Here is a 16,038-nt window from a genome sequence, read left to right on the forward strand (position 1 = left end):
ATACTCAAAAGATTCCAAGAAAATAGTATTTTATCTTTAATGTCTATTTTTCACAGTATTAAATTAAATAGCACTCTTACATTGATCTTAACACTAGTGTTTTTTAATTCATTTACTAAAATACAAACAAAACAGGGTTTCTGTTCCTGTCTTTGATCTTAGAAGTAGATAAGGGCGCCAATTATATTAAACTGAACTCCAAACCACTGTCAAATACTTTTTGGTATTACAAATTTGGTAAATATGGGCCGGGCATGGTGGCTGACACCTGTAATCCCAACACTTTGGGAGGCCAAGGCAGACAGACTGCTGAGCCCAGAAGCTCGATACCAGCCAGGGCAACATGGTGAGACCCCATCTCTACCAAAAAAAAAAAAAAAAAAAATTACAAAAATTAGCCAGGCTTGGAGATGTGCACCTGTCATCCCAGCTACTCAGGAGTTGAGGCAGGAGGATCAATTGAGCAGATTGACAGAGTAAGACTATGTCTCTAAAATAAAAAAATAAAAAGTAAGTCCATTAAAGTCACTCAGTGAGGCCCTGGTTGGTGCCTTAGAGTGGTAATCCCAATATATACTATAAGGTCTATAAGGATAAATGTAGAAATATTTTTATCAGATTTAGTATCTGCTGTAGCCAAAGAATGATACACATAGACATTTACACATAATTGTTTAATGGATGGGTCAGAATCCACATCTGTCTGACCCTAAAGCCTGTACTCTGTCTACCATATCACAGTTTCCTAAACTAATTGATACTAAGAATCATCTGGGGTATTTGCTATAAAATAGATAGAACCCCCTCCCCCAGGTGTTCTGATTGAAGGCCTAGAAATGTTTATTTTTAATAATGACCCTAAATTGTTCTTATCATTGGGCATATCCAAACCTGCAGAAATATTCCTTCTTCTAGCCTCCACATTCTCCCCACCGACTCAGTACCTCCTCCCACAAATAACAATACACATTTATTGTGCACTGTTCTAAATGTATTGATTCACTTGATGCTTACAACAATGTTATAAGGTAGACACAATAATTATCCTTATTTTTCAGAAGAAGAAACTGAGGTATACAGAGTTTAAGAAACTTGTAGAAGGTCACAGAGCTAAGAATTAAGAGAGCAGAGATTTGAACCAGCCTTTCTCCAGAACCTGAACTTTTAATCATATTACTCTGTCCATACTCACTTGCCCCTTCCTCCCCAAGGTGCTAGCCCCAAAAGTTCCCTTTGGATAATCATTTCCATAACTGGTAATGAAGTCAATTTATTGTCTCTGTATACTTGATTACAATTTCAAACTGGTAGATTATAAATAAAGGAAGTTCCACAAGAAGGTATTCAACTGGATATTTTAAATATAAGAAGTAGCCATTTATAAGAAAAGTATTACCTGCAGCAGTATAATCCTAGTCATAAAAACATAATGTATAAAATAATATATATAAAATAATTTTTAAAAGCTACACATATCCAGAAAGATAAGCAAATTATATTGTATCACCTGAAAGATATTTAAAAATAAAAGTATATTTGGCATTTAGAGGGCTTTAAGGTAATTTGGGGGAATATATAAATTAGTTATTCATTTACCACTATGTTGCCAAGCAAGATTAAAAGAAATAAATTTCTTATTAGACACTGTCAAACAGAAACCCAATGAGTATTCAATAAATTCATTGTCTATCAAGAATTCAATTAAAATCTAAATCTCCTTTTAATAATGATAGCTACAACAAAAGAATTTAGGCAAATAATACAAGCTCAAGGCAACCAGATTAGGTTTTTAAACATATCCACAGATTAGATTTTTAAACATATCCACCTTATCACATATAATAGGTGTAATGAAATGAGGTGAGTGTCTTTTATCACTTAATTCCTACAGCTTTTTTTAATGCTTTCTCTCCAAATGCTCAAGTTTCCTACTCACAAAACTATGAGAACATGTGTTTTTCTTTTTATGACTCATACGCCATGCTTTTAGGCATTGCCTTTTTTTAAAAAAAGTTCTTAGAATGTATCTATGTATCATGGTTGAATTATCCCTAAGACAGAACAGAATCCCAGTGGAAGATCTTTCTGAAGTGGCTGACATAATTAAGAGCTGGGGTGGGACCCTGTCAAATGATTTATCATTGTGATTAACCTGAAAAAAGTAAAACAATAATAACAGCCTACCTGAAGCTTTAACTCTGTTCTATACATGATAAATACAAGAATGAATGTCAGAAGAAACCTCAAAGGCTTTCTTTGACATTAGCAGCAAACAGAAAACAACAGTCACTGAGGCCTTTGTTTACTGTTTTAGATACTACAAATAAGCACTGTCATGCTCTGTTAATACATCCTATTATCTGTCTCTGAAAAATACAACTGCTAAATTAGTGACATCATGGAAGAGCCATAGAATACATTGTGAGTAATAAAAAACTCTTTTTGTAAAGGCAACGGCCTCTGTGTCTGTCATCTTACCATAACCAATAAAAACAAATCCTGGGTTCATATTAAAATAGTCTAAGCATATTATTAAAAATTTTCCTACCTGTATACTCCATTTCTTTGAATGCTTCAAATACTATCACTAGTTTTTGCATCAATACTTCTTCTTGTATATATGTATTACATATTCATTCATTTATTCATCCAAATATCTACACAATGCCAGGCCATACAGGAGAGACAACAATGGAAGACAAAATCCTTCCCCTCATGGAATTTATACTCTAGGAATTACAGTGATGAGTGAGGTGAAAGGGTATATATTTTACTTCATTTGAATCCCTACTTTTCTTCTCAGTGCTTCACATATATAAATATTTCATAACATTTGCTGAATGAGAAAATGATTTGGCCAGGCGTGGTGTCTCATGTCTGTAATCCTAGCACTTTGGGAGGCTGAGACGGGAGGATCACTTGAGCCCAGGAGTTTAAGACCATCCTGGGCAATATATTGAGACCTCGTCTCTATGAAAAAAAACTTTTTCTATAAAAAATAAAAATAAAAGAAAATGATTCCTTTCCTTTGTGCATCAGAAGCCATTTTCTCTATCCTTTATTATTGAATAGTTGTTTACAGTTAAGAGACTTTCAATGGGCTTATCTCACTTGATAAATATCATAAAGTAGACCGATGTTATATGATACAGTAATTCAAGCAGTTGGACTTCACTGAATGAGCAACCTTACTCACCAATCACTGGTAATGCCTGGAGCTGACATTATTTCACACCTGTCATACATATCATTAAAAAAACAAACAAAAATCAAGAACATCTGAAGGAGGAGAAAAACAAAAATTATACTTCTCTACCCTTGATTCAATAATTTTGTAAATATTTTTACATTAAAAAAGACTGGATATGTGTGAAGTTGGGGATGGGGGAAGATGGAGGGAATGATTTCAAGGGCATTGATATAATCGATAGCACTGAAAGTTAAATAAGTCATGGAAATTGTTGGCTAAGGTCCTTAAGGGGCTCTAAGGAGGCCCTAAGGCCCTACAGTCCTATGGGGTAATCAGTTGCTCTCTCAGTAGGAACTTAAACTATGTCCCGGAAACTAGCTCTAAATCTCTAATCTACATGTCTTGCAAGTAAGTAATTATTAATATTTTATATTTTAAACATATGTAACATCTTATAAGGAAGGACAGGAGTCTGGATTTTTTCTCAGTGTCTCACTTTCTTACCTATATGAGGGAATCAGATTACCTATCAAAGCAGATATTACTGTTGCAAATTCAGCATTCATCTATTTATCTCTCTTTTCTGCCTTTTTAACACAGCCCTAATTTCATGCATTCTCCCCAGAGTGTCTGTGTCCTTTAGGAGAGGCTGGCCTTCTCCTTAGCCCTGGGATATAAATTTCAACTGTCCTAATCCCACCATGGAGGCCTTACCTCCCTTGTTAGTGATAGACATTAGCACTCAAAGCAATTTCAGTTAATAAGACATGACGGAGAAATCTGCCGAGGAAAAAGAGTTTCCTTAATCTTATAAAGGGGCAAAAGATAAAGGTGTTCCCCTTTTTGGTCTCTGAACATTATCTGTAATCTAGAACTGAGGGAATCATTTTAGGACCATAAAGGAAGCCAGACTGGAGAACAACACACTTAAAGATGGCAGAGCCAAAAGAAGGAAGAAACCTGTGTCCTTGACAATATTGTCCAGATGCAGAAGTAAGCAACCCTGGGAATGATTTTATCTCTATGCATCTAGCTATTAGGATTTGTTTTAAAAAGGCTTAAACAATAAGGACATTTAGTAAGGTTCCTGTTACTGCAGCCAAAAGCATTTCAACTAATACGCCTTCTCTCTTTCAATAGTTTCACTCTTACGTAGTAGGTTTCTCAATATAACAAGGTGTGTTAGGTTGGATGCAAAGATAACTGCCAAAATTTCCTCCTATGATCAAGCTGCTTAATGTCTATTTCCCTTTTCCACCATTCTAGTCCTTCTATCATGGAATACTGCAGAAAAATATAATGCCAGTTACAGACTCAGGCTTTAAGAGAATTAGCATCTTTCCTCCTCCTTCACTCTCTTGGAAGCCAGTCACCATGTAAGAAAGTTTAGGCTAAACTCCTGAATGGAGAGAGGCCTTGTGGAGAAGAATCAAGTAACTTCAACCAAGAGGCAGCACCAAGACTTCAGCAATTTGAGTGAAGCCATCTTGGACCTTCCACCCCAGTTAAGTGAAGATAGCTGACACCTCATAAAGCAGAGACTAGCCATCTCCGCTAAGCCCTGCCTGAATTCCTGGCAACAGAACTGTGAGCAATAAAACATCTGCTGTTTTCAGTCACTAAGTCTCGAAGTGGTTCATTATGAAGCAATTGATAATTTATAAACAAATTAATATTATTTAGTTTTTTGCTTTGTAAAATTGCTGTAGTCATTTCACAATGATAAAGAATTATGAGTCACTAATAGCTTTGAATGCTAATGAACATTTTTCTCAAATACGTGTTTTAACAGTCTTGGCTCACAAAGGAGAATTTGTTTCTATGTATGTATGTATCGCTTCGTTATTATCCTACGTACTTTTTTTAATATAACATTTTAAAAATATATAACATTTAAACATGTAAAATGTAACATTTTAAAAATAAATACAAATAAATGGGAAACGACTTGCAACAAATGAGTTGCTATCCTTAATAAGCAAAGAATTCTCACAAATAAAAAAGAAAAATCTTACTCCCTTAATTTTTTAAATGGGAAAAGCCATCTCTGAAGAACCATAAATGGTCAATAAACATGAAGGGCACAAAGTTGAAACATGAGGCATCATTTTTCATCGACTAAATACCCAAAGAAAAATTTAAACAGTAAGACAATACCAGCAAGCTTCCACTGAAGAACTGGAAGAGCCTAAGATAGGCTCCTGGAGTCTACGATACCAGTCTCCTTGAACTATGGGGACGTGGACGTCCCCGGTCACAAGTTGCCTGACTTTGGGCGATGTCTATGGCTGTAAATTTGGGATTATACAGCCACAGCATAGAGCTGTTGTAAGGCTCCAGTGATACTCATAGGCAAAAGCAATATAAGTGACTGTTAGTTTTTGTTCAGCCTATTCATCCTTACGTTTACTTTTGTCGAAAAAGATCTGGAAGAAAATCTGAGGGTTTTTTTTTGAGACGGAGTCTCGCTCTGTCGCCCAGGCTGGAGTGCGGTGGCACATCTCAGCTCACTGCAAGCTCCGCCGCCCGGGTTCACGCCATTCTCCTGCCTCAGCCTCCCGAGTAGCTGGAACTACAAGCACCTGCCACCATGCCTGGCTAGTTTTTTGTATTTTTAGTAGAGACGGGGTTTCACCGTGTTAGCCAGGATGGTCTCTATCTCCTGACCTCGTGATCCGCCCGCCTCGGCCACCGCGCCCGGCCTAAAATCTGAATATTTTAATGGAAAATTTGGGAGTGAGATTCCGGAATTACTTGACACCAACAATGGTGGGTGGCGCCAGGAGAAAGCCTGGGTGGGGACAGCCCAGGCGGGATGCGGGGCCCTCCAGGTGCCGTCGCTCACAAGGACTCCCGACTCCTAGCGCACCATCGCCTGGGCTTGGAGGTTCCGCCGGGCTAGCAGCTACCGGGAGAAGGCGGTGGGAACGGTAGAGCTCGCGGCTCTGATTGGCTACCTCAGAGCAAGGGGCGGGGCGGCGGAGGACCCGAAGGGCGCGAGAGCGGAACACTGCGTACGCGCACTTCCGGTCTTTGTGGCTGGCAGCTCGGGGTGGGCGGCTCATTTCCTGGCCGCTCCTGGGCTTCGCGGTGAGGGACCTGGGCCCCTAGGAAGAGGGAGGTGGGGTTGGGAGCGCGCGCCGGACAGTGGAGGAGACCTGCTCCTCGGCCGGCCCATCCTCAGGTCGCGGCCCCTTGGCCCGCGCGGCGTCTCCAAGCGACTGGGGAGCTCAGAGGAGGCCAGCAGTCAAACCCCTGCTTTCCAAAGGAAAACGCAGTTCCGCTGACCACGTGACTTCGCAAATGCTGCGGGTTTAACCAAGGATATAAAAATAGAAGCGCTAGTTAGTGCGACCGGACTGGTTAAACCTTAAATTTGTAGGCTAAATATTCTAATTAATCTCTAACGTTAACCGTAGCGTGAGGAATGAATTTTATTCATCTGTCCTGACAAACTAAGGGCATACACTACTATCGATATCTCGCCATCCTAAAAGCAGGTCAAGTTTGGTCTGTGTCACAACATTTAATACCTGTTTGTTACCATATTTTGCTTTTGAACATTTTTAGTCTTGGGATATTCTAAGCTTTTTAAGAACTGATACGGATCTTTTTGCTTCTTTTGTATATGTAATACCTATCATGTTTTTGAACACATGGTAAGCATTTTACAGATACGTCTTGGTTCTTGGTCAATTCCTCTGTAGACTCGTTTATTCATAAGCAAAAATCTTAATCTAATGCTCAGTAAGTGCCTCAGTGTTTGTTGAAGTAATTCAGTAAACACCAAATGTGATCAAATGACAAATATCCAATATTTACATCAACTCATGTTTAATGTGAACTTTTAAAAAAATGTTATTACTGCCTTAAATGAAAATCAACATTACTTGCTTTAGATAGAAAGTAAAAATAAATGTTTAAAATCAGTATTACTAAATTCTGCCTAAATATTTTTACCCTTGGAAGTCTGATTCTGAAGGCTGTTTTTATTTAAAAGAGAGTTCTACAAGTTTTATTAATACATACATGTTAAAGATAGATTTTTCTCCTTGATATAATCAGAATTGAAAGAGAATTGGAAAGGAAATTTTCTCACTATGTGATTGACGTTAATGTTGCATTCACATTCTTAGGCTTCTAAAAACAGTTTTTTCCAACATTAGTGGTAGGAATTCTTCATAATGGGAGACACTAATTGAGGTTAATGATTTTTAGTTTATCATCTCATTATTGTTTTATTTAGTGATAGCCCCAAATCTACTCCTTTTCAATATATTACTAAAGTTACTCATCTTTATTATTACAGGTACTTAGAGATTTTATTGATTGCTGTAAGTTAACTGCTTTTATATCCTTCAGGAAAGAAGAGATTACTCACACTCCTTCTCAAGCACAGAACCAGTTGTACTGAGCTTTTTGCTAAGCTGTTTCAGCCAAGAATGGCTGTGGAATCTGGAGTGATTTCAACCCTGATACCTCAGGATCCTCCGGAACAAGAACTAATACTAGTGAAAGTAGAAGATAACTTTTCCTGGGATGAGAAATTTAAGCAGAATGGGAGTACTCAATCCTGCCAAGAATTGTTTCGTCAGCAATTCAGAAAGTTTTGCTACCAGGAGACACCCGGGCCCCGGGAGGCTCTGAGCCGACTCCAGGAACTTTGCTATCAGTGGCTAATGCCAGAGTTGCACACTAAGGAGCAGATCTTAGAACTGCTGGTACTGGAGCAGTTCCTGAGCATTCTGCCTGAGGAGCTGCAGATCTGGGTTCAGCAACATAATCCAGAAAGCGGCGAGGAAGCTGTGACCCTGTTGGAGGATTTAGAGAGGGAGTTTGATGACCCAGTGCAGCAGGTGGGAACAGAGAAAAGTGATGTGGGAAAAGGAATTTGCAGCCTGGCGCATGTAATGGTATCGTAACAGTAGGATAAAAATGTTTATGTCTCTACTGAACCCTAACTTGAAGTGACTAATAGAGCCATACTTGTCTATACCGTTGAATGGTCTTTTTCCCCTGTCCTTCATCCCTGGAGATGTCATCATTGACCTCTGAGATTTTTACTAAGCAAGTTTTCCTAGGGATTTTCTCACAAAGCTAACCATATTTTACTGATTTCAGGTCCCAGCTAGTCCACAGGGACCAGCAGTGCCATGGAAGGATTTAACATGTCTCAGAGCATCCCAAGAGTCAACAGACATCCACCTCCAGCCCTTAAAGACACAGCTGAAATCCTGGAAACCGTGCCTTTCCCCTAAAAGTGGTGAGGAATGGGAAATCATCTGGAAACTCTTGACACTTAGGCCTCTGTTTTTGAGAATGCAGAATTAATTGCACTTGACAAACTTGCCACATGTGAGCATCACCTTTATTATTCTAAACCAGAGGTGCTCACTTTAGCGGCTTTGTATTCACCCCTCATGAATTGCTGTCAGCCCTCCTGTGTCAGTTTCCCTGTTGTTCATTCACTCATTTCATTATGTTGTAACTTTATAAAGCGTCAATACATGTCTGGTACTGTGGTAGGCCCCGGGTCTCTATCTTAAAGAGGTTTCAGGTCTAGGTGGGTGATGGACAAATAAAAAGGCAGTTGCAATGTAGTAAATTATAGAATATAAGTAGGCACTGGGTACTGTTGGAGCACATCTAAAGGCACCTAACCCAATCTTAGAGGATCAAGGAACACTTCCTGAAGGAAGAAAATCTAAGCTAAGACTTGATCTATGAGTAAGAGAAAGCCAGGTAAATAGGTGGGACGAGGAGTAGCCCAAGTAAAGGCCATACCATCCCAAAGGTGTGAGAATACAACCCATTCTGAAAATTGCAGGTAGTTTAATTTGACTTGAATGGAGAACTGACAGGTAGTAAGAGAAGAACCAGAGAGGAAAATAGGATCCAAGTCATGAAGACCTGTATGTCATGCTAATTTGTTTGTATAGTTTCTTAAGTGCAGTGGGATGCAGTTGAAGGATTTTGGACAAGGAGTGACATAGTTTGATTTGTAGTTTAGAAGTTAGCTGCAAATGGAGAATCATGTGAGGAAGGCAAGAGTATAGTCCTATTAGAGACTGCTGTAATCCAAGTGGCCACAGTGTATTCAATCAATATGTGTTATGGTGAGCGGTGGAGAACATAAAAGCTGACTCCTGTTCATCAGCATTTAAGTTGTTTTGCAACATCTGATAATTATTAAAACTAGAGTGTGAGGGAGAGGAGTTGAGGATGATACTGAGGTTTCAGTCTTCAACAATCTGGTTAATGGTAGTACTGTTCATGTGAATGAGAAAACATAAGGAAAAACAAATACATCTGATGATATGTTTAAGTTGGTACATTTGGTGCTTGTGAAATATTCAAAAGTAAAATGCCCAATTAGCATAAGACTCTAGAGCTTAATAAAATATGGATATAATTGGGGATCTGGGCAGACATTAGTCAGACAATAGCTTACAATGTAAGTTGTAATGGAAGCCAAGGGTTGAGAGTTTGTAGAGTAAGGATACATGAGAGCCCAAAACAGAATCTGGAGGAATGCTCGTGTTTGAGTGATTTACCCTAGAATCTAAGAAGGAACAGCCACAGAAATCAGGCTAATATCACTGGAAGAGAATATCTCTAGAAGGAAGATGTGATCCTCAGTGTCAGTGCTACAGAGAGGCTAAGTAATAATCTAGAAAGTACCTATTGGATTAAAGAGCTATGAAGTGATCTTGATGAGAGTAGTATCAGTGGAAGTAGGGGACGGGGCGGTGGGGGGTGGGGGAGGACGGTAAGGCAGAAACCAGATTGTGGAATGAGGATACTTTCACTTGAAAGGCTGCAGACAACTCTTTCAAGAAACCACTATGAGAGAGTGAGGTTGCTTGAGGGAGATATGGAGGCAAGAAGGTTGATTTTAAAAGGTGAGAGACATTTAAGCTTATTTAAAAGCTGATGAACAGGAATCAGTTGAGAAAGAGATTGTAAATAGTAGAAAAAAATTGTAGGTAATTTATCAATTGATGTCTCAAAAGAGGGAGGAAAGGATGAAATTCGAAGTGTAGATGTAGACTTTATTATTAGATAAGAGAAACCCTCTTTTGGCCAGTTGAAAAAAAAAGATACTGGAGTACAGTGACATCTTTGTAGGTAGAAGTTTCTGTTTTCTCTCATGTAGAAAGTATTGACAGTGACTAGAGAAATGTAATATCTGTTTTTTTGCTACTTATTGTTTCAGATTGTGAGAACAGTGAAACAGCAACAAAAGAGGGCATCTCAGAAGAAAAATCACAGGGACTCCCTCAGGAACCTTCATTTGGAGGAATTAGTGAGCATGAAAGCAATTTAGTGTGGAAGCAAGGAAGTGCTACAGGGGAGAAACTAAGATCTCCTTCCCAAGGGGGCAGTTTTAGTCAAGTGATCTTCACAAACAAATCTGTAGGAAAGAGAGACCTTTATGATGAGGCTGAAAGATGCTTGATTCTAACTACAGACTCTATAATGTGTCAGAAAGTTCCTCCAGAAGAGAGACCTTATAGATGTGATGTATGTGGGCACAGCTTCAAGCAGCATTCCTCTCTAACACAACATCAGAGAATCCATACTGGAGAAAAGCCCTATAAATGTAACCAGTGTGGGAAGGCCTTTAGTTTGAGGTCCTATCTTATTATTCATCAGAGAATTCATAGTGGTGAGAAAGCATATGAATGTAGTGAATGTGGGAAAGCTTTCAATCAGAGCTCAGCCCTCATTAGACATCGGAAAATCCATACTGGTGAGAAAGCTTGTAAATGTAACGAGTGTGGCAAAGCATTCAGTCAAAGTTCATATCTCATTATACATCAAAGAATTCACACTGGTGAGAAACCTTATGAGTGTAATGAGTGTGGGAAAACCTTTAGCCAGAGCTCAAAACTCATTAGACATCAGCGAATTCACACAGGAGAGAGACCCTATGAATGTAATGAATGTGGAAAAGCTTTCAGGCAGAGCTCAGAGCTGATTACTCATCAGAGAATACATAGTGGAGAGAAACCCTATGAATGTAATGAATGTGGAAAAGCTTTCAGTTTGAGCTCAAACCTTATCAGACATCAGAGAATTCATAGTGGAGAGGAACCTTATCAATGTAATGAATGTGGCAAAACCTTCAAAAGGAGCTCAGCCCTTGTTCAGCATCAGAGAATTCATTCTGGGGATGAAGCTTACATATGTAATGAATGTGGGAAGGCTTTCAGGCACAGATCAGTCCTTATGCGCCATCAAAGAGTCCACACTATAAAGTAATTTGTGAATACTGTGAATAGTGTAAATACTTCAGTCAGATTTTTATGTTTGTTAGTCAAAAGAGTTTACTTTGGAGCAAAACTCCATAAAGGTTATAAAATACTAGGTCTTGAGTCTAGCTTGCTTTGTGCAGCATTTCCCAGTGCTAGTGTAAAGTGTCCCTTGAAAGCTTTTCCTGTGACTAATCAGAACAGAATACAGAAGAATCATTACTTCCAGCTCTTCTCTTATTAGGAATACTCAGGAAATACGAAAAGTGGGAATGTAACATTGAAACCTCATTTTGTATGAAAGTGTCATGAAAAGAATATAGCAACCCAGGCTCTGTCACTGCATCTGATTGTTAGTGTGCCAGGTTATGAGGCTGGTGTGGACTGTGTGAGGCACTTTGTCTCAGGAACTAAAAAAAAAAAAAAACTGACCCAATAAAGAACAGTGACAGAGCAGCAAGAAAGGTGGGGAAATGGCTTCATCAGTGATTTGTTGAGCCCAGGGCAGGCCAGGAATTAGATAGGCGTGAGAAGAAAGAATATAATTGACCCAAAGGTTATTTTTTGAGTACCTACTTTGTCCCAGGAACTAGGAATACAGTGGAAAACGACTGTAATCTCTATAGTCTAATGGGCAAGGCAGCCAAATAGGCAGTGAAAGTGGAATGCTCCTATGTGACCTTAAGGAGCACCTGACTCAGCCTTGGATAAGGAAATGGGGGAAATGGCCTGAAGGATGAGGAGGAGTTAGCCAAGGTGGTACTCCAGGGAAGTGGTACCCCAGTAAAGAACAGTAGCCAAAGGCTAGAAACAAAGTGTGGAGCATTCCTTGAGTTCCTATTGTAGTGAGGTCTTGTCTATCAGAGAAGTCTGGGTCTGGCCAGACTCTTAAGCAGTGCCAATGGAGAAGTTCCTGTTAATAGACAAAACCTGGAGCCCTTGGGCCACAGGGTAGTCAAGAGCTTTGTCTTGGTTTATGTGACCCCAGGGAAAGGGCAAATATGTGGTTTCCTTGCCCAACCTGTAGGCTATCCTAGAACTTCCATGAGGGTAGTGGTGGGAATGAGGGTGAGAAAGAGCCCAGCCTATACCTCAAGAGTGTTAGAGTGTTAAGACTCTCTCTCCCATCCTTAAGATTCTCCTTTGATTCTAAAGACAATATCAGAGCTGCTGTCAGGTTTCTTATAATTCCCAAGGCTCTGGATCAGAAGCTGCCATATCATTTGTTTCTGGGGCTATATGCCCACAATTCCTAGTACCCTAGTACATTCCCTTGGGCTTTGGTGCTCAGAAAATATTTGTCAGTTGCTGGTTCTGTGACATTCTTTGGGCACCTCGCACATGTTCAGTTTTGTCTTATGTCACCAGTATTTCACAATATCTTTTGCAATTCTTTTTTTTTTTTTTTTTTTGAGATGGAGTTTCGCTCTTGTTGTCCAGGCTGGAGTGCAATGGCATGATCTTGGCTCACCGCAAACTCTGCCTCCCGGGTTCAAGTGATTCTCCTGCCTCAGCCTCCTGAGTAGCTGGGATTACAGGCATGCACCACCACAGCCGGCTAATTTTGTATTTTTAGGAAAGACAGGGTTTCTCCATGTTGGTCAGGCTGGTCTCGAATTCCCGATCTCAGGTGATCTGCCCGCTTCGGCCTCCCAAAGTGCTGGGATTACAGGTGTGAGCCATGGCGCCGAGCCATCTTTTGCAAATTTTATTAAAGACAATGCTAAAAGGAAGTGACAGCTGAAACTAATGGTCATAGTCAGTCGAGACTTCCCTTTTCTGAGGGGCCTAGCAGGAAGAGAATATTTAGACTGATGCTTAGTGTGAGATGGAATCTTGTACAGGTTAACCAGCAACACAAAGACATATTCAAAAGACCTAATAGGTCAGAAGAATAACACACCACACCAAAAACAAATCTGTATGGAAATATAGAATCATGTGCATAGAAAAAGAATTTTCATGAGGATAAAAGGAAGCAAAGAGAAGTAATGCTCTTATTGGGGCGTACATCAGTGGACATGTGCTAACCAGTAAGAACAGCAGGAGGCCTAAATGCCCATGTTTAGGGGGAGAATATGGAAAAAATGGATGGGATTATTTGGAAAAGATGTAAGATATTAAAATACGTGGTAAGAGCTACTCGACTCTTGTTTTCCTCTTCCATAGATAAAGACCTGAACAAACTGAAAAGGTAGGACGTAAAGTAGGAATTGTAAAACGGAAATACTCTTTATATAAGAAAGCTCTACTGTATGTCAGTAAGCAGTGTAATAGATAGGCAAGCACAGTGGCTCACACCTATAATGCCAGCACTTTGGGAGGCCAAGGCTGGAGGATTGCTTGAGTCTAGGAGTTCAAGCCCAGCCTGGGCAGCGTAGTGAGACCCCATCTCTACAAAAAATAAACAGAATTTGCCAGACGTAGTGCATGCCTGTAGACCCAAGTATTTGGGAGGCTGAGGTGAGAGGTTTGCTTGAGCCCTGGAGGTCGAGGCTTCAGTGAGGCAAGATCACACCACTGCAGTCCAGCCTGGGAGAGCAAGATCCTGTCTCCAAACCAAAAAAAAGGAAAAAAAATAAATGTAATAGATACTTGCTAAGGGCTTTGTATATACTTATTAATGTTATTTCTCAGCACGTATGTAGCAAATGAGGAAATGAAGGCTAAAGGTCGTATATCTACAGAGTGGAGAGGTCAGACTTTGAACCCACAACCTGACTGTGGAGCCACTTCAGTATACTCTCTCCCCATAAGAAAGTTCCAATAGAAAAAAAAAGCTACTTAAGTAGGGAAATCACAAAATAAGTGCCAATGAACAATAAATGTTCAAGCTCACTACAGTTAAAATGTATATTAAAGCAAGAGTTGAGATGACACTTTTCCTTATAAAACAGACAGGGATTCAGGGACATTGGGACTCTAATGCTGCTGGTAAGACGTGAATAAATATACATACCGTCTCTGGCAATCAGTACCAGAAGCCTTAAGCATTGCCTTTTGACTTTGAAACTGTACCTGGAAATGTATGTTTCAGTAACCATCATGAATGTACACAAAATCCTGAAACTCTTAAAACTGATGTCACAGGCCGGGCACAGTGGCTCATGCCTGTAATCCCAGCACTTTGGGAGGCTGAGGCGGGTGGATCACCTGAGATCAGGAGTTTGAGACCAGCCTGATGAATATGGTGAAATCCCGTCTCTACTAAAAATACAAAACAGCCGGTGTGGTGGCATGCGCCTGTAGTCCCAGCTACTTGGGAGGCTGAGACAGGAGAATTGCTTGAACCTGGGAGGTGGAGGTTGCAGTGAGCCGAGATTTTACCACGGTATTCCAGCCTGGGTGACAGAGTGAGACTGTGTCTCAAAAAAAAAAAAACAAAAAAACTGATGTCAATTAATGTTAAATGAAGTATTCATGATATATTGTTAAGTAAAAATATTACAAAACAATATGTACAGTATGATCCTATGTAAAATATATATTTATGTATTAAAAATACTGAAAACAAAAACTCAAAGTGCTATACTGGTTATCTGTGGGTGCTGAGGTTGTAGGTGATGTAATTTTTTTCTCGTGCTTTTTTGTGTTTTCCAAATTTTTCTATAGTAAACCTCTAATACTCTTAAAATTAGGGGGCAAGAGTGAATGGAATCCCAGGATACTTGAGAAAATATTTTAAAAGCACTTGCTTTTCATAGCATCTCTTGTGTCTTCCAAGTTTCAGGAAATTAGCTAACTTGTTAACTCTGATCCCTTCATCACTGGTAAAATGACAATGGTAAACATAACCATCTCATACATAGTATATTAAAAAGTCTGCAAATTATAAATTCGGGTTTAAAAGGAATTCTTGCCTGAAAGATTTACAGTTGAGAAAAGCAATAGCTTTGAAGTGGAGATCTTTGATTATTAGAGTTTTTCCATGTATTCCGTAGCCATAAGCAAGTCATCTTCCAACTCTAGACCCTTACTTTAAAGGAGCTGATGTAGATGATCTCTTATGGTCAAAGCTTCAACATTCCACTTTTTATGAAATGGAAGGGGCACCAATATAAGGTGGATGTCAAAGGAAATTTTTTCGTCTTCACCACTCTTGCTTGGAAGAAAAGTAATTCATGCCTTTCCCTTCTGCTCAGGGCTGTCCTGTTTCTCTTGGTATAGAAGCAGTCCAGGGAGTAATAATGTCTACGTTAAATGAGTCTTACACAGATTTTGAAAGATAATGTGCAATTTAGGCAGTGTACTCTGGTTTCCTGCCTTTCCCCTTCCTCATTTCCATAGCCTGCAACTAATACGTCCAGCTGAAAGGATTGGAAATTAAAGCAAATCTGACTCTTATCTCTCCAAGCTCATTGAAGACCTGCTGAGGGAGAAGGAGGCCATGGCAGGTCCACAGGTCTAAGCTTGGTCCTTCTCAGCAATTAGTGTTGAAGATTCCAGTCTGGTGCATACAGCCACCTCCACTAAAGGGAAGAGAGAGTCCTAATTCTGGTGAACACAGGACGTGTTTGTTTGTGTTTAAGAGGCTCCTTCTTGCTCTCATTCCCATTGTTTTTCAACAACTGAATCTCAGATGCCCCCTCACTT

The 16,038-nt window shown here is 39.7% G+C and overlaps 1 protein-coding gene across 4 annotated transcripts; it reads left to right on the top strand.

Annotated features, from left to right (window-relative positions):
• Positions 1 to 1,972: 1,972 nt before the first annotated feature.
• Positions 1,973 to 14,962, top strand: ZNF397 (zinc finger protein 397). Of its 4 annotated transcripts, none has more exons than XM_054461378.2 (4): positions 1,973 to 6,280; positions 7,553 to 8,046; positions 8,312 to 8,453; positions 10,407 to 14,962. In XM_054461378.2, exons 2-4 carry the CDS (start codon positions 7,633 to 7,635, stop codon positions 11,453 to 11,455), a joined length of 1,605 nt encoding a protein of 534 aa, XP_054317353.1. In that variant the 5' UTR covers positions 1,973 to 6,280; positions 7,553 to 7,632; the 3' UTR covers positions 11,456 to 14,962. The 4 variants fall into 4 exon arrangements, with proteins under 4 accessions (XP_054317353.1, XP_054317352.1, XP_054317354.1 ...); XM_054461377.2 differs by having other exon boundaries at positions 6,147 to 6,280; positions 7,553 to 8,103; XM_054461379.2 differs by having other exon boundaries at positions 6,218 to 6,849.
• Positions 14,963 to 16,038: the final 1,076 nt, after the last annotated feature.

The sequence above is a fragment of the Pongo pygmaeus genome, chromosome 17 (genome assembly GCF_028885625.2).
Source record: "Pongo pygmaeus isolate AG05252 chromosome 17, NHGRI_mPonPyg2-v2.0_pri, whole genome shotgun sequence".
NCBI lineage: Eukaryota > Metazoa > Chordata > Mammalia > Primates > Hominidae > Pongo > Pongo pygmaeus.